The sequence below is a fragment of the Physcomitrium patens genome, chromosome 18, assembly GCF_059467195.1.
Source record: "Physcomitrium patens ecotype Gransden chromosome 18, ASM5946719v1, whole genome shotgun sequence".
In the NCBI taxonomy this organism is placed as follows: domain Eukaryota; kingdom Viridiplantae; phylum Streptophyta; class Bryopsida; order Funariales; family Funariaceae; genus Physcomitrium; species Physcomitrium patens.
Genome location: NC_143427.1, coordinates 12466667 through 12489482, shown reverse-complemented (window position 1 = coordinate 12489482; position 22816 = coordinate 12466667). Strand labels below are relative to the sequence as shown.

Here is a 22816-nt window from a genome sequence, read left to right as displayed (position 1 = left end):
CAAAAACTATTCAAAGCTTGAGCTTGTAATGAAGAGCAAAAAAATCAATGACATAAAAATTACAATTTTTGTTTGTTAATATATCTTGAATACTTGCAATACAATGCTTCTACAAAAGTGGCAATATTAATTCTAATCCTTGTTTGCTTTGCTATGGCATGTTTGTTTATCATAGCCAATGCTATTACAATTATCAAAATATAGCAAGTTCAAATGCAAATAGCTTGTATGTTGTTAATAACTTAGCTTTATTCTTTGCTTCCATTGGCCTATTCTTTGGCTTTTTTAGATGTGGATTAGTAATCACCAAGATCTTTCTTATATTGCAATTTTTTATTTGTGCACATACTACTATTTGTTGAGTTAATAATCATAACAAGTACTTTTCTTCCAATATACACAAGTGCTATTGGAATTATTTAATCTTGTTGTAGTTATCATTATATAACATGACATTATATAACATAGCAACATATACAATCTTCACTTCATTTAAATGCCAATTTTGATGCACCAATATAAGATCATTGATACCATCAATTGCCACTCTTATTATTTTATAGGTGCAAGGAAGATCCATCATATTGCAAAAAATATTATAGCATAGCTATAATAAATTGTTGGCTGTTGCTTATACCAAAAGCTCATAATATTGCTTCAATAACTTGATTGCTTACATCAACACTTATCTAACCAATTGTCATAGACATATATATTTACTTCAATAGTTACTTATACGATTAAGTAGAAGTAGATAAATATAGAATAATTTCATAAAGACTTTTAGAAAAGCTTCCTAGAAGCTTCCTAGAAGCTTTACAGAGACGATTTTGACTTTAGATGTGTTTGTAGGTTAGAAACTTGGCCAAAAAGCTAACCATGTATTGGTAGCTTGTGGAACAAGTTATCTTTGTGTAGTAGCTTGTGGAACAAGTTATCTTTGTGTAGTAGCTTGTGGAACAAGCCAACTATGTGGCGCATATATAGATAACTTGCCTTGCAAGAGAAGACATGTGGCTAGAAAAGTCAACACATGTTGGAGGTCATATAGGACATCGCTATGTAGCTTTTAGTTAGATAGTATATATGGAGGTAAGAGTGAAGCCTTCTTCACTCTTGTCAACGCCTTTGTAGTCTTAGTCTTGTTTCAAGACTTTCTAGTCTTCTTGTTTTTGGCAATAGCCATTCTAGTTTTTATTACATCACCTTTTGAGTGACTTTTTAGTTCTCTTCAATGATAGAAGAGTGTATTGAGGATTCTCTTTCTTCGAAATTCATGTCTTTGATAGTTTGACAAGAGTGCTAACATATTGTTTCTATCTTGTTTTAGAAGTGAGTAGATTACTCCACTTCTATTGTTTTGTTTTTAGAGGTTACAGATTAGCGTCCTCTAATTTAACTTTTGAATTTGTTTGAGTTGTCTATGGAAGGAAAGATTATGGATGCTACTCTCAACAGAAGTGAGAATAGATTTGCAACTATGACAGATCTTCATGAGCTTGTCAACACTCGAAGAGTAGAACTCTCACGTATTTCCAACGTGAATTATGGAAGTACTATGCCTATGCTTATGGAAGAAGTTCAGAGTCTGCGGCAAGAAATTGTGCAATTGAAAGAAGCAAGTAGATCAACGTCACAACCAAATCCAGGGAGTTTTTCTTCTACAAATATGACAGGGATAAGGATTAGTATGTTTGAGAAGTTTGATAGAACAAGATCAAAATTTCAAGGATTTTCCAACAAGTCAAGCTCTATCTAAGATTGCACTCTTTTCAATATCTTGATGAATTTATCCAAGTCAGATTCATATACACACTACTATCAAGAAGTGTTCTCTTTTGGTTTGCACCTTTAATTGAAAAAGATTCACGACTCTTTTATGATTTGAATTCATTCCTACAAGTATTTACGACCACATTGACAGAAAGTGATGGAGAACGAGTAGTAGAGACCAAGCTTTTATCCTTACGATAAGGATCACGATCAGCCACTATATATGTTGCTGAATTCCAAAACCTTGCTTGCAATGTGGACTAGAACGACAAAGCACTTATCAACCAATTTTGATATGGGTTAAAGGATAGCGTCAAAGATTTGTTATTAACAATGCCAAAAGTAGAATCTTTGAAATAATTTATTACTCAAGCCATTGCATGTGACAATCATTTATTTGAAAGATGTCAAGAAAAAAGATTTGGTTAGAGAGGAATAAGTCACGTAATGGCGATAGCTCCCAAGTTTTTTAAAACGTATTTGTCAAAGCCAAAATCAATGCAAATTGATATGATATGTTTTAAACCTCTCACAAAGCAGAAAAAGACTCGACATCGCCAAGAGGGATTGTGTTTATATTGTAGAGAAGCTAAATACACTGCTCAACATTGGCTAAAGAAGCAACACAATTATAAAATGAGGAGCATAATTACCAAAGAAGATAATGTGTCGAAAAACGAGTTTCTTCAACTACAATAGGAACCGTGCGGCTGGAATCATGTATAATACCTAATAAAAGTCTTATCTTCTCCTCGGACCTCTCATCTTATTTTATAATAGAAGTATATTTAGGACCTAATAATCACAAAGTCTTTGCTTTGTTAGATTCAGGAGCCTCAGCATGTTTTATAGACAAAGATTTTGCCAAAAATCAAAAAGTATCTTTAGTGAAGAAAGTTAAATCCATACATGTAGAAGTCATAGATGGTCGTTCATTATCTTCTTGAAATGTTATCCATGAAACTATTCCTTTAGATATAGCAATTAAAGATCATAACAATATAATAGTATTTAATGTAATAAAACCTCCCTCTAATCTGGTTATTTTAGGATTATCATGGCTAGAAAAATATAACCCTCAAATAGATTGGATTTCTCGTAACCTTAACTTTTGTGATAGTATAATCCAAGATCTTATTAGTAAAGTAGAAGTACGTAAGTCTAGTACATCCAAACCTTTATTAGTAGGTACAAAAGCTTTCATTTATGCTGCAAAAGAAGGATCATTTTTTGCTATATATACTACATCCATTTCTAATGGTGAAACAACGTTGACTGGTATTCCTAACCAATATCAAGAATTCCAAGATGTTTTTGAAAAGAAAAATGTAAATATTCTTCCCGAGCATCAATCTTATGATTGTTCAATTGATATATAAGAAAGAGCTCAACCACCATTCTGACCAATCTATAGCTTATCGCAGAATGAATTGGCTGCATTAAAGGAATACATTGATAAGAATTTGGCAAAGAACTTCATATGCCATTCTAAATTTCCAACCAGGGCTTCTATCTTATTTGTGAAGAAGAAAGATAAATCTTTGCGAATGTGTGTGGATTATCGAGGACTCAATAAGATCACCATCAAAAATAGGTATCCTTTGCCTTTGATTTTAGGACTTCTTGACCAACTCAATCAAGCAATGATTTATATCAAAATAGATCTACGAGGAGCATATAACTTAGTTCGTATCATAGAAGGAGATGAATGGAAGACTGCTTTTCAAACTAAGTATCGACGTTTTGAATATAATGTCATGCCTTTTGGATTTATAAATATATCGGCCGCTTTTCAACATCTTATGAATGATATTTTTTGTGAATTTTTAGATGATTCTATTATTTTCTATTTAGATGACATTCTAATCTACTCTAAGAACACATAAGAACATGACCTTCATGTTCGTCGCATGTTATAGAAACTTAGAGATGCAGGATTATATGCCAAGTTGGAAAAGTGTATATTCCACACTATTCAAGTTGATTTTTTAGAATACATCATTTTCAATGAAGGCCTTATGATGGATTCCAAGAAAGTTCAAACTATCATAAATTAGAAGATTCTTAGAATAATATGAGATGTGTAATGCTTTTTGGGCTTTGCTAATTACTATCGAATCTTCATTAAGAATTTTTTCAAGTTGCAGCTCCACTTACACATTTGACTTGTAAAGACAAACTTGAGTGGAATAAAGAAGCAAAAGCATCATTTGATGCTATAAAGAAGGAGTTTATTTCTGTACCATGATACTTCCTAGTTTGAATTCAAGAATAATCTATTATATTTTGAAGGATGCCTATATGTTCTAAAAAGTGAAGCTCAATTACGTGTTCTTCAAGCTCATCGTGACTTTCCAGCAACAAAATATTTTGGATACAATAAAACTTTGGAACTAATATCCAGGGATTTTTGGTGGCCGCAAATGTGGAAGGCAGTCAAAGTTTTTGTACAAACTTGTAATATTTGCTCAAGGTCAAAAACTCTTCGTCATCGACTTTACAGACTTCTTCAGCCGTTATCAATTCCAGAACAACGATGGTCTTCTATTTCTATGGATTTCATCATGGATCTTTCAATCTCAAGTTCTTATGACTCTATATTCGTGATAGTAGATCATTTTATTAAGATGGCACATTTTGTACCATACACAAAATCTATCATAGGTAAAGAAACAACTAAGCTTTTCATTGATAATATCTATTGCTATCATGGATTATCAAAGGATATTATATTGGGTAGGAGAACTCATTTTATATCAAGATTCTGGGAAATCCTATTGAAGATTTTAAAGGTAAATATAAAGCTTTTTTCAACTTTTCATCCTCAAATTGATGGACAAATGAAACGGGTAAATCAAGTTTTGGAGCAATATTTGAAATGTATCATCAACTATCATCAAGATGAGTGGATAATTCTTTTACCATTGGCAGAGTTTACATATAATAATTTGATACATTCTTCTATTCAACAAACACCTTTCTTTGCCAATTATAGTTATCATCTACATCTTGATACTTTTGACTTTTCAAAAGTTGATAATCTTGCAATAAAAGATTTAGCAAATCGCTTATCAGAGCTACATACAACAATGAAGATACAATTAAAGGAAGCTTAAGAATGACAAAAGTCCAACACATATGCCTTTGCAAGGAGCAATCACAATATAATATGGGTGATAAGGTATGGTTACTTCGTTGTAATATCAAGACTACTTGTCCTTGTGATAAATTAGATTATCGTAGGCTGAGACCTTTTTCTATTTGTGAACAAATCAATCTTGTTGCCTATCGAATAAATCTACCAAAGTCTATGAAGATCTATCATATATATTACATGTCTCTTCTGGAGCCGTATAAGACAATGAATATCTTGAGAAGAAGACATATGCCACCTCCTCCTATAGAAGTGGATAATAACTAAGAATTTGAGGTGGAAGAAGTCTTAGACTCAAGATCGCACCAAAATAGGTTGGAATATCTTGTTCATTGGCACGGATATGATATTAGTGAACGCACATGGAAGCCATCAAAGAATCTTGTAAATTCAGTAAAGAAAGTTGAAGTCTTTCATCAACGACATCCATCAAAATTAAGATGAAAAATAACAAACCTTTGCTATAAAAAAAACAAGATCAAAGGAAAATAACATTCTACCTTCTATCTTTCATTATAGCTTTTGTGTATTTGTGATGAGATGGAGCACCAACAACCAGCTGATTCAATTCAAGAGCTTTCATTTGTAGACTTATCAGATGAGACATTGCGATTGTTACAACCCTTAAGATAATAGAATTGAGATAAAGATCTTCAAGAATGACATGTCCTTCCTCGAATAGATGGCGAGATATAATGTGTTTAGTATCATGACTTTCGAAGAGACTCCTGATGTTTAGTGATTTTATTAGAGATAGGAACAACTCCTGGCGGTGTTTCAAATATTTTATTTGAAGGAAGTTACGAAGGCCTCAACAATGATTAAATAAGAGGGTGGTCTTCTCGCCCTAGTATGGGACACTATAGATGGTTGAGAAGACCTATCAACCATCTTCGAAGAGGGCAAAGATTGGAGTATGTAGCAAATATATTTTGTCGTATCTTGGATTTTCTCAATATATAAAGATCGCTCTTCATGGAACTCATCCCTAAAAGAGAGGATAATTTCACGAACATATACATTTATCTCAATAGTTACTTATATGATTAAGTAAAAGTAGGTAAATATAGAATAATTTCATAAAGTCTTCTAGAAAAGCTTCCTAAGAGCTTTCTACAAGCTTCATGGATACGGTTTTGACTTTAGATGTGTTTGTAGGTTAGAAACTTGGCCAAAAAGCTAACCATATATTGGTAGCTTAAGGAAAAAGTTATCTCTGTGTAGTAGCTTGTGGAACAAGCCAACTACGTGACACATATATAGATAACTTGCCTTGTAAGATAAGACATGTGGCTAGCAAAGTCAACACATGTTGGAGGTCTTATAGGACATGGCCACGTAGCTTTTAGTTAGATAGTATATATGGAGGCAAGAGTGAAGCCTTCTTCACTCTTGTCAACATCTTTCTAGTCTTAGTCTTGTTTCAAGACTTTCTAATCTTCTTGTTTATGGCAATAGCCATTCTAGTTTTTATTACATCACCTTTTGAGTGACTTTCTACTTTTCTTTAGTGATAGAAGAGTGTATTGGAGATTCTCTTTCTTTGAGATTCATGTCCTTGACACCAATTTAGTAAAGAAGATGTGTTATAAGATGTGTGGAATGTATATTTTCTTACTTATAATTACCAACCAAAAATTTGGTAATTTTATTAGTAATGGCATATATTATTTGTTGTTGTGTAATGTGTAAGTCTTCTAATGACACTTATACATATTTCTTTAGCGCAATTGCCATGTATTTGCAATCACAACTTACCAACTAGGGATTTTAGGGTTGATAGATTTAAAATGAATAATAGACATAAATATAGAGATTTTGTGGCTTTAGAGCATATCTTTATATGTTCATGCTCATGTTTCAAGACATCTTTCGAACAACTGCATATAGTAGTTGCATAAATAAACGATTTGTGCTACATCATGTGATAAAAATATTAAAGATTTATGGTAGAAATATTTTTTTAATTCTTTCGATTTATTCATCTTCTTTTTAATCGTGGCTATTTTTGAACCATAATATTTTTTATTTTTAAAATTCACTATTTTTTTTATTAGAAGTTTATTCTTTAAATTTTTTAATTATCTTATTGATATTTTTTAAATTATTCTTCTTAAAATAAAATATAATTGATTAATAAATTAATAAAGAAGTTTATAATTATATATATATATATATATATATATATATATATATATATATTAAGTTCAAAATTTTTAATTTTATCTAAACTAAATCAAGATTTAATAGAAATTTATACTTATTAATAAAATTTTAAGTAAGATATTTGAATTTTTGGAAAAAATTCATATTTATTAATATATTTAAAATTTAAAAAATTAATTTCATTTCATCTTATATAAATCTAATTTAATTTATAAAATATTTATTTATTTTTAATTGGTTCTTTTAATAAGGTACATATTTATTAATAAAATATTGGCTTTAGCAATATGAGTATTAAGAACAACAAGATAATCAATCACATGTGCATTAAAATAAAAATTATATCTATTGAAGCCTAATAATATATTGAAACAAGTCTAAGTTTACAATACTTTGCTTGTAATTTTATTTATCTCTCTTCTTGACAAAGTGGAACACAAATTTTTATTGAAATAAAATCTAATATATCTTTGTAAGCTACAAACTTATTTTTAAAAAGATGTTTCATAAAGATATGTATTGTTATTTGCTTCATAGAATAATATTTCAATCCTTTTTGTCTTTTCTTTACATATTGCTTGATAAAATGATATTCCACATTCCAATGCTTTGTAAGACCATGATATGCTTGATTCTTAACAAAAATAATAGTGATATAGTTATTTTTATAAATGAAGATCTTCTTTGGCTTGAGAATGTCATAATTTCTTAATATTTTACAAAGTCACAAAGTCTTTGTTGATACAACAACCAAATTTGCATATTCTACTTCTATTATTAAGATAAAAATTAATAAATGCTTCTTGCTTAATCAAGTAATAATTATACTATCTAATATGTAATATTATACATTATACCATTAATACGGTACCATAAAAAATTTGAAGCTCTCTATGAGCTCTATTAATAATTTAAATTGACAAAATAATTAAAAGTATAGTTTTAAAATTTTTAAATATAAAATTATAAAGATTAAAGAAGATTTTTATTATTTATGTATTTATTAGAATCTAAAAGGGTTTATAACTTATTAAAGTTTTATTAGAGAAAAAAACATATAAATTGAATCTTAATAAGTCTTAATGGCAAATATCTTAGTTGGTTTAATATTTTTTTTCAGTGTAGAAATTAAAATTCAATTATTGAGACCAATATCTACATTGGTATTCTATTCAAATATATTACTTATAAAAAAACCTATAAATTTAAATAAGCAAATAAAAGAAATATGTGAAGGATTTATTTTTAATTTTTTAAAAATCATTTATATAAAAATTAGGATTATTGATTTATTTAAATTGATTATATTTCTCTAAAAAATAAAAAGTGAAAAAATATAGCCTTAAACTAATAATATTACTATAAAAGTATTATATATTTTTTTAGAATTTAAGTAGGATTTATTTAGAATTTTATTAGATGCTTTAGAACAATCTTTTAAGACTTTTAAAAAATAATTTTTACCACATTAGAAGGCCATTATGAAGAAATAGAATAAGATATGAAGGCCATATAAGGTGCTTAAGCTATTTGGATGTTTTTAAATACTATGATAAAGTCAAAAATTTTAAAAAATTAATTTTACTTATAAAAAATAGAATGACTAACAACTAATATAAAACTTGTAGGAATGAAGGTGCACAAGTTCCATATGGATTGTAGCACTTTGGATGTAGGTAGGACGATAAGACTAAAGCCTTGAGGCCTCTCTAAGATATCAATGTATGCTACTTGTGAACCTTAGTGAGGCTCAAATTCTTAATTTGTTAAACAAGTTATCTTTGAAAAAAATTATTCATTTAAATTTTTTATTACTTAATTTTTTTCTTTTGATTGCCATAATTATTTATGATAAATTCTTATTTTTTATTAAAAAAATATAAAAAATTACTTATTTAAAAATATATATTTTTTTATTTTAAATTTTTTATTAGATAAAAATATAATTAACAAACTCTAGCTAGTTTTATAATATATAATTATTTAATTGCAACTCTTTCACTTATTTTGTATTTTTTTTCTTTATTTCTTATTATTTGATTCTTTTACTTTACACTACTAATTATATATATTTTTTAATTAAGGCCATCTTATAATTTGGATTAAAGGATGAGTTTTATTCTTATATTCTTTGAAATGGGATCGAATTCTCTTAAAGATCTAAAATCCTTCCAATCTATAGTAATATAAATTCTATCACAAAGTAGGATAAAATGGACTAGAACAAAACTGAATAGAAGAAAACTGAAGAAAATTAAACAAAATAAAACATGAAAGACAAATACAAACCAAACTTTACTTGGAGGAAGGAACTGAAGCCATACCTGACCTAATGTCCCAAATAGCCTCAGATAGTCTTATTTATACTTTATCTAAATATCTTGGAACTTTGTAGAATATCTTTAATGATAGATTCTATTAAATAATCACCATTTTAGAATATTTTAGAAGTGGATTCCATACAATTTGTATAAAAATTTTAATAAATTTCCAAGTAAAGAAGAGTAGGCTACTATGGCAATTCCAATTATTCAACTTTGAAGGGGCATTGCTTGTAGCTCAAGTATTAGATTGCTACAAGCATTTTTGGAGCAGGAGCTTCTTCAAGTTAGGTTCTCAACGAAGCAAGCAAGCAAGTATCAAATTTATAGCTGATCCAAATTTTTAAAATTTTTTGGAATAGAAGAAGATTACTTGCCTTCAAGTACAATACAATTGAGGTTAATTCTTTCTATCTTTATCTTGTTTTTTTTCTTTTTATTCTTTACGTTCTAACTTTTTATTTAACCATTACTTTTAACTTCTAAATTTTAACTTTTAATTTATTTTAACTTATTCTTATTTCGACTTTTATCTTTTATTTTTTTATTTTTATTTTATTTTTACTTTATCTTCTACTTTCACTCTCATTTTAATTTAATTTTAATTTTTTTCTTCTATATACATGATAATTTTTATATATTAGAGTAAATAAATAAATTATTATTATCATAATTTATATTCATATGTATATATTAAAATAAATAAATAAATAAATAAAATTTAAATTTATTTAATAATAATAATAATAATAAATATTAATTAATATTAATAACTATTGCTTGGAAGGTAATAAGTTAAATTAAATTATAAATACCTAAAATTGAATTAATTTAGCAATTGTACAATTAGAAGTTCTCTATTCTATATCTTAAACTTAATGTGTAGCACTAGTTTCATAGAATGGTGGTATTTGGACTCACACACGTAGTTGTGGATGATAAAGAGTTTTATAAGTATCCAAGAAATTCTAATAGGTTTCATCTATATAAGAAGAATGCAATTCAAATTTTAATTTAAAAGTGTTTAAAGCCAATACAAAGTGCTGAAAAATACTCTTTTTAATAACCTCAACCATATAAAAACTCCAATTGCTTTATTACTTTCATAATTAGGTAATTTTGATTTTTCTTTACAAGCCCTAATCATAATCAGTGAGTTTTAACAAGTTATAATTCTTAATTTGACCATTCACTTGGTGCAAATTTCTTCACATAAATGTCACTATAAGTCTTGTACATGCTTAGAAAAATTCAGCCCTATCCAACTTATAAATTGTAAGAAAACATCCAAAAAATCACACTGATGTCACTTAGAAGCCAACTTAAAAGTTGATGTAAATGTTCCATTAGCGATTTTTCTTTGTTCAAAAATTAACTTCAGCTCAAAATTAGTGTATAGCTTGATCTTTAATTTTTTTAATACCATGCCAAATTTCACCTTATTTTAACTAGTAGATCTTCAAATATTATAGAAATTCTATCCAACTTCAAACTGCCAACTTCATATACCTTCTTGTATCAAAAACTAGATATCTTCCAATTACACCATTAGATTAACACAAAATTTTATGCACACTTAGCACATCCAATCAATTAAGTATTATAAAATTTTGAATCATAGATATAATATCAATTGCACAAATGAGCTAAGAGTGCTAACTCTAATTGTATTGCATAAATTCAAAGTCATCAATACAAATCCTAACTTAGAAACATCAATTTCAAAGTCATTTCAAATCCTATAAAAATAAGCCTTATGCCCTTGCAACAATCTTAAAGCTAGTTCTTCTAATCTACTTGCTAATTTCTAAATGCCTCCATGCTTTGCTCTAGGTGACTGTGTTAGTAGCTTGAGATTTGATTTTGACCTTGTCTTACAAACAATTGACCCTCAAGTATCAATCCAACCTATCTCAGGGATTTTTTAGCTTGATCATACCTTTAATTCAATTTTAGTATCAATCATATTAATTATTTATTTCTTCTACCTTATTTTTATTAATTTATGGCCTTTCTAAGGCAATAAAAGAATTTCTATAGCCTAAAAGGTAATATTATTAATTAATCTTTAATCTATTAGCTATTAAGATAAGAAAATAAATTAAGAAGCTTTTATAAAAGCTATGTTTAAATATCTTGAATTATTATGCAACCAAGATAATTAGATATTAATTAAAAATTTATTTTTAATTATATTATTACAATATGATTGTATTAGAATACAACACCATCTATAAAATTGAAGCTCTATAAATCAAAGAAGAAAAATTAAAAGTTATTAGTAAAGAAGATCAAACTTAATAAATATGAGAGAAAATATTTTTAGTTCTTGATAGTTTATCAAAACTTAAATTAAGATGGCTACCACTATGGTGATAAATGTAACGGCTATTAGAGGCTGCAATAAAGTTCCAAAAGCAAAAACTTTGAAAGAACAGAGTCACTTAAAAACAAAATAAGATATCTATCACTAGAATGAAGGATCTAAAAAATAAGCTATATAAAAAAAAAAGGTACAAGAAAGGCCCAAGTATACAAGAACACAATGTCAAATCAAACCAATTAAAGAATATTTCTTTTAATTAAGATAGATTCATAGGAAAAAAAAATACATGAAGTTGAAAGATGCGCTTTAAAAATCATAGATGCATATTTAATATAAGTAAATTACTTAGATACATATATTTAATTATTATCAAGGTATATAAATTTTTGGATAATAAATCATGTTATGGGAAACTTATCCACTATATCCTTATCAATACCTAGTAAAAGAACTAAGATCATTTTGGTAGGAGGCTATTGACATAATGTAACAAAAAATTTTAATGTTGCAATTTGCATATAAAATAGGGAAATATAAAGGATCTCTTATATTTTGTACTTTTTGAGTATTCTAAAAAATCTCATCTCAATTGATTTTTTAATAAATAAAAGAATTCTAGCAAAATAAATAAGATTTGGCAAAAATAAATACATACTTAAAAATATAGCAAAAAAATTATTAAATATTATACAACAAGATACCTTCAATAAGCTTATAAATTGAAGAATATAATAAGTGGTTGCTTGAAAGTCAAACACAATCCTACAATCTATATAATAACTTATATGTTAAAGAAGAATTCTAGCACTATTCTTTGGTACTAATACCTTAGACATTTTTATCTTTAAGGGCTATGCCAAGTGAGGAATTTTGAAGCTATAAAATGATTGCCAAATATTTCAATTAGAGATCTTAGCTACTCAACATGACACTTGAGAAAACAAACTCAAAAAAAAATATCCAAGGTAAGAATCTTAGAAGCAACTGAAATTCTTTAACTAATTTATTTTGATGTGATAAGAATATTTTGACTTAGATCCTGAAAGAAATACCAAATTTTACAAATTTTATATAATTTTTTAAAGAAGACATATGTTTATTTTTTTAACAAAGAATAAAATCTTAAGTATTTTACAAAGAAATAAAAAAGTCCACATGCAAGAAGATATATACCTTAAGTACTAAAAATGGTGGAGAATATACTTAATGAGAATTCAACTTATACTATGCAAAACATGGAATTTGAAGAAAATTATGTCAATTATATACTCTATATTATAATAAAGTGGCAAAACAAAAGAATCATATTTTTTTAAATATTATCTTTTGTTTTTTTAGAAAAAATAATATATTTGGTAATCTTTGAACTAAAATAGTAAACATTACATGCTACATAGTTAAGTTTTTTATATCAAAGTTATTTCCTAACAAGACGCTTAAAGAACTTTTTTCAAAAAAAAATCTTAATATATCTAAGTTCTTTGTTTTTAGCACAATAGTATATGTCCATCAATCAACTCTACAAAGAAGAAAATTAGAGCCTAAAAATTTATTGTATATTCATTTTAGTTATAATAATTATGTCAAAAGATATAGATGTTACAATTTTTACTTGAAAATAAGTAGTGACTTCTAAAAGTGTGTTATTTAAAAAGACTCTATTAACTACACAAAAAAAATTAGAAGATGAATTTATAGGAATATCTAAAACAGTTATATCCATTCTTATATTCAATAGCAACAATAATTTGAACATGCAAAAAAATCACTACCATTTCTTTCATTGATTCTTTTTTAAATATCACCATCAACCACCATTGACAACATGTTTCTAATAAGTTCTAATAACAAGCAGCAGGCTTCTTCTTCTTAACTAATATTGCCAATATTTCTACTTTGGTAATCTATACAACAACATAATCTTCTTTAATTATATATATTAAAAAAAATTCTTAAATATTTTATTGACCTTATTGAAGAAAGATGCAAACCTATTAGCTTTTAAGAAGCTCATTTTGATAATCGTTGAATCAAAACTATGGTCTTATAACTATGCTCCATTTAAAAAAATAATCAGGATATTGATACCTTTACTATCTAATAGACAACCCATCATTTTTTATTGGATTTTCAAATATAAACTTAGCTCTAAGAATCACTTTACAACTTAACTCATCTTTAAAGATAAAACTATAATAAGAAGTAATATACAAATTCACAAAGTTGATATTTTAGAAACTTTTGTTTTTACTATTTATTGAAAATCTATTTGATTTTATTACATCAATTGTGGTTCATCAAAGCTAGCCCATTTATTACTTTGATGTTATCATTATTTTTTTGAACAACAAGCTTATTAATACTATTTAGATGCTGTAATTACTAGGATATGTTGTTTCCAAAAAATAAAATTTAGTTTTTTATCTTCCTCAATCTCTTTATAGTCTTTGCTAAAGATCCTATATCCACATCAATACACATCTTTTCTACCATAGAATAATTAGGATTTATGTTAATTTCAAGATTTACTTTTATTATAATAAATCTCTCATTATCATATTAATTTACATATTGACAATCTAATTTTTATTAAATCCTATATTATTATTATTATTATTATTATATTTTTTTAATACAAATCTACATAAGAAATTTGATATGAAAGATCTTAGCTTAATGTGTAAATTTCTTGGTGTCCAAATGCCACAACTTCCTTGTAATATATTTCTATACCAAAGTAATTATGCTATTTCTATTTTTCAAAAATACAATCACTTTACTTACTATCTAAAAAATATCTAGTTTCTATTTAATATCAAATTTTTAAAAAAATTAAAACTCCTTTCATAGATACAATGAAATATTAAGAAGTTATCAAACAACTTCTTTACCTTATAAAAACAAGACCAAATATTGGCTTTATAAAATCTTTTACAACTCAATACGTGCAATTTACAAAAATTCCATTGCAATGTTGCATAACAAATTATCAACTACTTTAACAAAAATCCATCCCTTATTCTTTGATTCTAATGGAGGGAAAAAAATCAACTTCAAAGATTTTTAGATGTAGTCTTGAAAGTGATTTAGATGACCAAAATTTCTACTAGTGATTATTTATTTATATGTAATTTCTCACCTATATCTTAGTGTTTCAAAATTATAGAACTCAACATCATAATCTTTTTACAAATTAAAATATCAAGCTTTAGGAAGGTATACATGTGAAGTATTTTACTTAAAACAATTAGAAGACAAGCTAGGATTTGGGAAAAAGAAGCCAATAACAATTTGATACAATAATTAAAGTAATATGAAAATATCAAAGAATTCAATCTTATATAAAAAAAAATAAAATACTTAAAATAAAATAATATTTGATACAATAAAAAACTAAAGATAATATAATAAAAAAATAACTTATTAAAACTAGAAATAAATTAATAAATATTTTAACAAAGGCTTCAAGAAAAACTAAATTTGAAAACTACAGATCAAAACTTAGACTCAAGTCTCTTGAAGAAATTAATTTTATCTAAAATAATCTATGGCTACTCTTTACTTCTTTAAGAGTTCAAAAAATATTATATTATGCTTTTTTGTACCCAAAAACGTTTTTCTTATAATCTTCTCAACTAATGAAGATTTGCAATTGAAAGCTTCATAGAACAACATAGAATTTTTGAAGTGATTGTTTTTGTAACTATTCAAAGATTCTTGCCTTACTGCCAAAGTTGTAGTAGAAGTCTCCTTTTTTATTGACACCTCTTCATCAGCATCAATAATATTATTAATACAAAATATACAAAGCTTTGCAATAAGACAAAAGTCAAAGCATATAACAAAAAAATGAAATAATTTCTTAAGAGACACAAAGACAACAAGACATGAAACTAATGATAAGACAAGGACTTACATACAAATTCAAAAAATCACATTTTTAGTTATATGATATATTTAAACATTAAAATATATTAATAATAAAAACTCCTATAATTTTTTTTTTGATAACTAAAGAGCAACAATAAATGAATGTAGAGGAATGAATATAAGAGGAAGTATTGGAAAATGACAAATGTTTGAAGATGATAAGTACCTTTGATTAGAAGATAATAAAAGTTAGAAGATAATAAATGTACTTGGCTGAAAGATATCAAAGGATTGAAAGACCATAAGTACACTCATTTATCTACAAAATTACACAATTGATCTCCTAGCTTATGATGACTATATTATTATATTACTCTATATGTAAAATTTATCCATTCCACTTTTTGTTGATCACTTGTATTGTATTTTACATTGTATGTCTCTAAATCAATAGTACCTTTCTATAAATACTATTACATCTACAATACCATGGACATGCTTATTCTTGTGTAAAAAAGATTGCATAAGGACCTTACAAACAATATACAATTCATATGTAGATACTTTATTTTTTTCACCCTTGATCTTCAATCCTTTGACACCAATCAATGACTCCACCTCTTATATTATATGCATCAAAGCATTTTCTAATTTTTGATGTTATTTAATGAGCACACAACCAAAGGTAGATGAGCTAGCAACTACAACAACTTCCTTAATCTCAAAAGATATAAAGTTAGCTTTATCATTACATGTGCCTTGTATGAGTCTATCATGCAAAAGATGGATCTAATCAATTCCATTGTCATCTAAATTAAACTTACAACTTTTTGAACATAAGGTCACAATTAGCAAGAATATATCACATATTCAAAGAATTCAATATATGTCTTTGTAGACCACATGAATATGCTTATTTTTAAGATTCACAACTATAAGGTACATATCACCTAAATCTTGTGATTTGTTGATATTACTATTATAATCTTGGAATTAGATTGTTGTATACTCATTAAAATTAACAGGCTTATTTTTGTTACATTGGATATGTACACCTATTGCATTGTCAATACAAATGTAATAATATAAGTAAAAAAAAAATACAATTATTTTTTATAACTTGCATGATGCTTACTTGGTTGTAAAAAACACCAATACCAACACCAATACTTATTATACCACTACTATTAGTTCTAGAATACTCTACATTACTCTACTAGTGTCCTTTCTATTTGCAAGCTCTACAATTACTTTTGGACTTATCAATCTTTAGTTTTTGCTTTTACTATAGATGTTGTTTCTTTAAAGGTTAATTTTTTCTTCAATACACTGCTAAGATAAAAATCAAAGAGCTATATTTATACTTCTTTTAAATCCTCTTCTAAAGAAATATGGATTAGACAACTTCCTTCATGATTTCATATCGTTTTATTAATGTAATTGATTAAACAAGAGGATTCTATGACTTTGGTAATATAATAAGCATAAAAAAAATCCATACTTTATTTGCTTGTTTAATGTGTTTTTTTTTTTTTTTTTTTTTTCTTCTTCTATTTCTTTCTTAAAAGATAAAATATACTATATTCTCTATTAATTAATCCTCAATAATTAATCAAAATTTCAGAAAATTGACTTTATTCTATAGTGCATAATGAACAATATCTAATTTCTAAGAATTAATTGCTTTTCATTTAATTTTATTAGTTAAGAGTAATATGTATTTTTCATAGTTTTTATCCTAAGTTTTATGAATTTTTTATTTACTTTTATCAATTAAAATTAATTTAACAAAATTATAAAAATTAATGATTTTTAAGTATTTCATATTTTTAACAATTTTTTCTAAATCAATTTGTGAGTACATGGAACATTGCTTGAGGCAAGGATTAAAGATTTGTATGCCAATTGTGAAGCTCAGATATTGATATTTTGCATGGGGATGACAAATAACACGACTCTTTCATCACTGTTTGATCAAGCATTTCAGACACATGAAGGCTTACAAATGATCTGAATCTGTAATATTCTCCTTTGCAAACTGCCCGTCACAGTTTAATTCGAAAGGGCCAATTAGTATCCTTATATTTTCTGAGCCTAATTGCAACCATTCACCAGCTTGCCCAGTCGAATCTAACTCCAAAATAGGATCCAAATAATAACCACAAGACGTAAATCAAGTCTCATCTTCAATTGGGAACATATTTATAATCCTTATTTACATCATACAATAAAAATATCAACATCCTTAATATCTGTGCATCAGCTACCTCCTCAACAACTTCACTCGGGCTAACCTAGATCAACCGTACTTGTGCAACGAAACCATGTCTTTAAGCAAGCAACTGGCGTTCAAGAGTTCAATCTAAACAACGTAACTTCGTACTGTTTTACTGGAACTAACAAATGTTGCATAAACACTCTCGTCCAAACTGAGTACTGTGATTAATCCATCTATATGTGATAGTGTAATCCATTTACGTTCACTGACAACCAGTAAGAGAGTCAACCGCTACCCATTCACACTGGTGTGATCGTCCCCACCTGTAATTCCGGCAATCCTAAAATACCAACGTGCAAATATCATCAAGTCACCTGATGCTGTGCCACACCATGGCTTTGATGGGACAAATACGTGACTCAGCATCTTACCTGAATGAAATGATTCTTGCTGCTCATATTGCAGTGGTGCACTAAAACTACATGACATCTGCGTTCGATCAAGCTTTCATATCAAGCACTGACTAGTTAGCTTAATCTCTTTGATTTGATGATCTCGTCCTCCCTCACCTCCTTCGAAATCTGCCGCTAGCATTAAGCCTTCATTGTCTTGGGTACTTCAATAGTTCACATGCGCGGCACGGCCGACATGCCTCGAATCACCTGCATGAACATCCAGCTTTAAGGACTTCATCTACTTTCAACAGAATTGAGTATATATATTGGCCAGAATTGGTACAGGAAGCAATGCATATTGCAAAAACATGTGAAAATAATCTGGAATAATCTAAAATAATCCGAAAATTGAGCAGATCAATAATCTTGTATTAAAGCATTATCCAATACGGTTAAGTGAATTATGTCTCACAAAAGTGCCCCCTTCACAGTTTCTCCAGAGAACGAGTACGTCTCCCGTCGTCAAATGATGAGCTCTCACAAAATCTCCTGCACCAATGTCACATTGCAGAGGATCATCACAAAATTAAGATGAAGCCTTTTTATTCGTCTCAGATGGGTTTTAGCATGGCCTCACCTGTATTCTCCAACAAGTACATGCGACTCCTGCTGTTGGGCCAGAAACTGCCACAGCCAAAACCTCATTACCATTACAAGAGCAGCAGTTATAACGCATTCAACTCATTTTTAAATACTAAAAAGTACAAGATAGAATAATTCTGTTTAACCAGTTTAATTTGCTGGTATTACCGGTAGCGGAAGGTCCACCGTTCTCTCGTGTCAAAGTCTTCCATTGTAATAAAAATCCCCTCCTTCACGGCGAGATTTGGCAAATGAGTTTCGGCTTCTCTCTGCACGTGCATTGCTCACAGCCGTGTCAAAGAAATTCATGTTCTTGCCTTTGACCCCATATCAATACGCACTAGGCAAGAAAGAGAATCATGATTAATTAACTCTAAATTAGCTTGCCTACCTTAGAGATGACTATGCGGCCAAGATTATTAACATCGCTTGGTTGCAAAAATTTATGAAGAAGGAATCGCAGCGAATCCATATTTCGTCCCTGTGACATAGTCGAGCATGTTGCATCAGTCTACCAGGCTTAATCACTTGAGCGGATCAAGTGACAGCCGATAATGAGATTAGAAAGAGATCTTCATGAAATTATCAGACTGGTAATCCTAAACCTAACTGACACTTCTGATGCTTTCGATAGAACAAAGGTGGTTTGTCATGCCGGGCACTCGGAGATCATATCTGTTGCTCTAGAATCAAGATCGTAGCGCAGGGAAGAGAAAATACGTAAACGTTTCTTTGAAATATATTTTGGTCATAGTAAAACCTACGCAGAGACCTTGCCACTTGGGACTAACTTAGTTCACAGAGAAAAATTATTTCACTGTGCAATAAAGCTTGATCACCTGCAGAGTCAACCTGAAAAACAAATCTTGATATCTTTCAATAATATGCGAAATATGGGCCCTTATTACCTGAAAATTGCTCCACATGAGAAATTCTTTTGGCAGTTTAGTTGGATGAATCTTCTTCAATTCTCTTGGGGATGAGCTGCGTCCACTTGCGTGTGAAATGTTTCGGTGATGTGGTGCAGATTTTTGCCGCAGGAAAATCCTGTGTTTTCGTGCAGCAGCCTTAGAGTTCGCAGCAGCTACCTTACCGGAAGTGGTGCACGATGGTCGTTTCAGTTGTTGATCTTCTTGGAAGCTCATGATCATGCTAGACTGCATCAACTGGTTGGCAGTAGAAATAATGCCTGGTGAGGTTGAGCTATACGAGCCTGCAGGCATTTCCGTCATCCATGCCGGGACATGACCCAATTGATTCTCTGTAGGCTGCATTGACGACTCACATTCTACGTCTGTAGAACCGCAGTTAAAGTTCTGATTCCAATCATCCATCAATGAGCAGTCCGGCTGGGTCCATTCTTGTGTTTCATGAGGAAGCATTCCAACCTGTTGTTGATCAATTCCCCACAAACTTTGGCTTTCTAGTGTGTCTTTACATGTTAATAACTGCTCCAAAATCGGTGACACCGATTCATTACTGCAGTTGCCGATGGTATCTGCGGTTGGATCTGGTGTCAATTCCTTCCACATGTCAGTTTGCAAGAAGGGGTCAAAGTAATCACAATCTGCAGTTGTTCCAGTTGATGAGTCAGAGGTCGTGAACTCAGTATATGAGCGCACAGATGTAGGTAGATTGCTTGACTCTGGTTCGGGGCCGAACGAAAGGTATGCCTTGTCACCAAGTTTACCTCTACCGAAACCTCTCAAATCCTGAGGCCATGTAATGGCAATACTTTCTTCCATCTTCGAAAAATCTTTGTATACTTGTACTCTAATGGTCTTCAAACGATCACTGCGTATAATCGACCAGTGCAAAATCCAGCCACCTCCCAACCTCCTAGGGTTCCAAGGTATCCGTACTCATTGCTGCACCTGCAACGATTAGAAAGTGTCCAAGGTTTTAGTGCAGAATAATGGCCATGCCATCACGGTGATACTCCTCTTTGAATGACTGACAAGTTAGCAAAGCAATATAATGTTCTGGAGTTGATGGTTCCCAATTCTATCTAAACTCAAACATGAACTCCTCCCCTTCCGGTTACACAAATTCCTCCGCACACAAAAGTCAATGTATGCAGCATATTCTAAACATAACAAACATTGCAGTAATACAAAAACAGTCAGTCTCGAAGACTAACACTTGCTAGTGAAACTGGCATGAACACACACAAATGTGCTCCACACCAAGAGCACTCAAGGGACCATTGACCGAGAAACTGCGCCACCTCCACGTTACCAGCGTGCATAGTTTTTTGGCCCTATAAATGCATCAATACTAGGGACAGTTCTCGCAAACACCCAACGCAGAAGGCTGAGAGGATAGATTTTGACGGCCGATACAAACTGTCAGGAGACATTGCTCAAATTCTGAAATTGGAAGCCCTTCTCTGAGCTGTCCGAGGTTGTCGTGAAAAATTCAAGCAACTCAAGAGGCGACGAGATACCTCTACAACGTCCACGCAACTGGCACGTTTGGCCTTCCACCACGTCGAAGAGATTGTCACAAAGATCCCGTCACGATACAGACAACCCAAGCCCTGTTGTACATAAGACGCCGACAACCTGCGAACTGCCTTCACAAACACTCCACCTCCCTACTCGCTTTGGTTCTGTCCCAGCAAGTGACTTGCATGCCTTCAAAACTGAAGGCCACCAGCAGCTCGGCGTACTTCCAGTCCTCTCGAACCCAGGGGCTCAAGCATCAGCACTGTGAATAATATCCCATGCATAGCTGCACATGCATTTAACCACACTGGTGGCGCAATCTCAAGTGGCAAGTTTCTAACTCGGTCCTCAGGTGGAGTGCAGAGCTGAGCTAGTGACTCAGCACCCGAATAGGACTAGAAACTCGCGACTAGACACAAGAAAGATTCGGTATTCCATTGTCACTCAAATTACCCATCCGAGGCTCACTACTATGGAACGCAGCTCATAAAACCTGCCTGCAATTACTTCCGAGAATAGTAGCAATTGAGTTAATTGGTGCTTTCATGAATGATTCATCAACGGATCTACATGGTGCTCTCTGACGTCCAAGATCATTGTCTTTGCACTTCTATGCAGGGAGAGTCTGGACTTGTCCCCACAGGATCCCCACGTAGTGCCTATCCTGCCAGCATTGATCATTGTCTCCGGAATCGTGGTCCCCAGTAATATATAGATCTTCGGCGCACTAATTTGTATGTGTGTTTGTGTGATTGTGTGTGTTTCTGTCTCCCTCTCTGCAATGTAGGGATGGTCGAGTTCTGTTCGACGTTACCCTTCTTTGCCACTGCGTTCAAGCTCTTGTCGATTGTTTGTAGACATAAATACTGATATCATCTCAAAGAACTTGAAATGTAGAATGTTTTAAGATATAGCTTGAGTTTAGTATAAACTCTGTTCATTCTTCTTTGATGAATGGTTGCAAAGTGAATATGTTTTCAACATTCCAGAGCATCATCTTCTAACATTAGCCATACCCTCATTAAACTGTTTTTTTTGGAGTGGAAGTAGACTTTTTTACTACTTCCAATTCAGCATATTGTGATGTGCTTAAATAGTGTAATATCTGTAATTCTAAGTAACTTAAAACAATATCAACCACAAATATTTTTGTAAAAAGCATGTATAGCTTATTTTATAAAATCAAAGCAATACGATGAATACAAAGAATATTTGAAACCAAAGTTGTTTGAAATCAAAGTTGAATAGGCTTCTACACAACATCCAATGACTTGTGAAAAGGCCTAATATTTTCGTTACTAAACGGAGATACAGAATTGGCATTCTATTATTGTACATGGGCAACATCAGATAAGAAATAAATGATTTCTAATTTTAGTCACTATGCAACAAGTAATAAGAAGTGAACTCTTAACTAAGAATGCTACAATTCAAAAGCACTGCATCATAATGTTCCATTGCGGAAGGCAAGCCACTGCAGCTGGTGGATGCTTTAAAGGAAACG

At 30.1% G+C, this 22816-nt stretch overlaps 1 protein-coding gene across 1 annotated transcript; it reads right to left on the bottom strand.

Moving 5' to 3' along the window:
* Nucleotides 1-17783: 17783 nt before the first annotated feature.
* LOC112295147 (uncharacterized) lies at nt 17784-21785 on the bottom strand. The gene is made up of 7 exons (XM_024546368.3): nt 21312-21785; nt 19774-20739; nt 19257-19346; nt 19034-19134; nt 18861-18907; nt 18696-18772; nt 17784-18490 (listed from the first exon to the last, which is right to left on the bottom strand). The coding sequence occupies exons 2-7, from the start codon at nt 20608-20610 to the stop codon at nt 18455-18457; spliced, it is 1188 nt and encodes a 395-aa protein (XP_024402136.1). The 5' UTR covers nt 20611-20739; nt 21312-21785; the 3' UTR covers nt 17784-18454.
* Between the last annotated feature and the right edge of the window lie 1031 nt (nt 21786-22816).

What these genes read in the sequence shown, in the direction of transcription:
- LOC112295147 (XM_024546368.3), bottom strand. Translation starts at nt 20,610, where the DNA reads ATGGAAGAAAGTATTGCCATTACATGGCCTCAGGATTTGAGAGGTTTC. An exon ending in GCCGCATAGTCATCTCTAAG is followed by an intron (nt 19,135 to 19,256) that starts GTAGGCAAGCTA and finishes ATGCACGTGCAG; the next exon opens with AGAGAAGCCGAAACTCATTT. An exon ending in GTACTTGTTGGAGAATACAG is followed by an intron (nt 18,773 to 18,860) that starts GTGAGGCCATGC and finishes ACATTGGTGCAG; the next exon opens with GAGATTTTGTGAGAGCTCAT.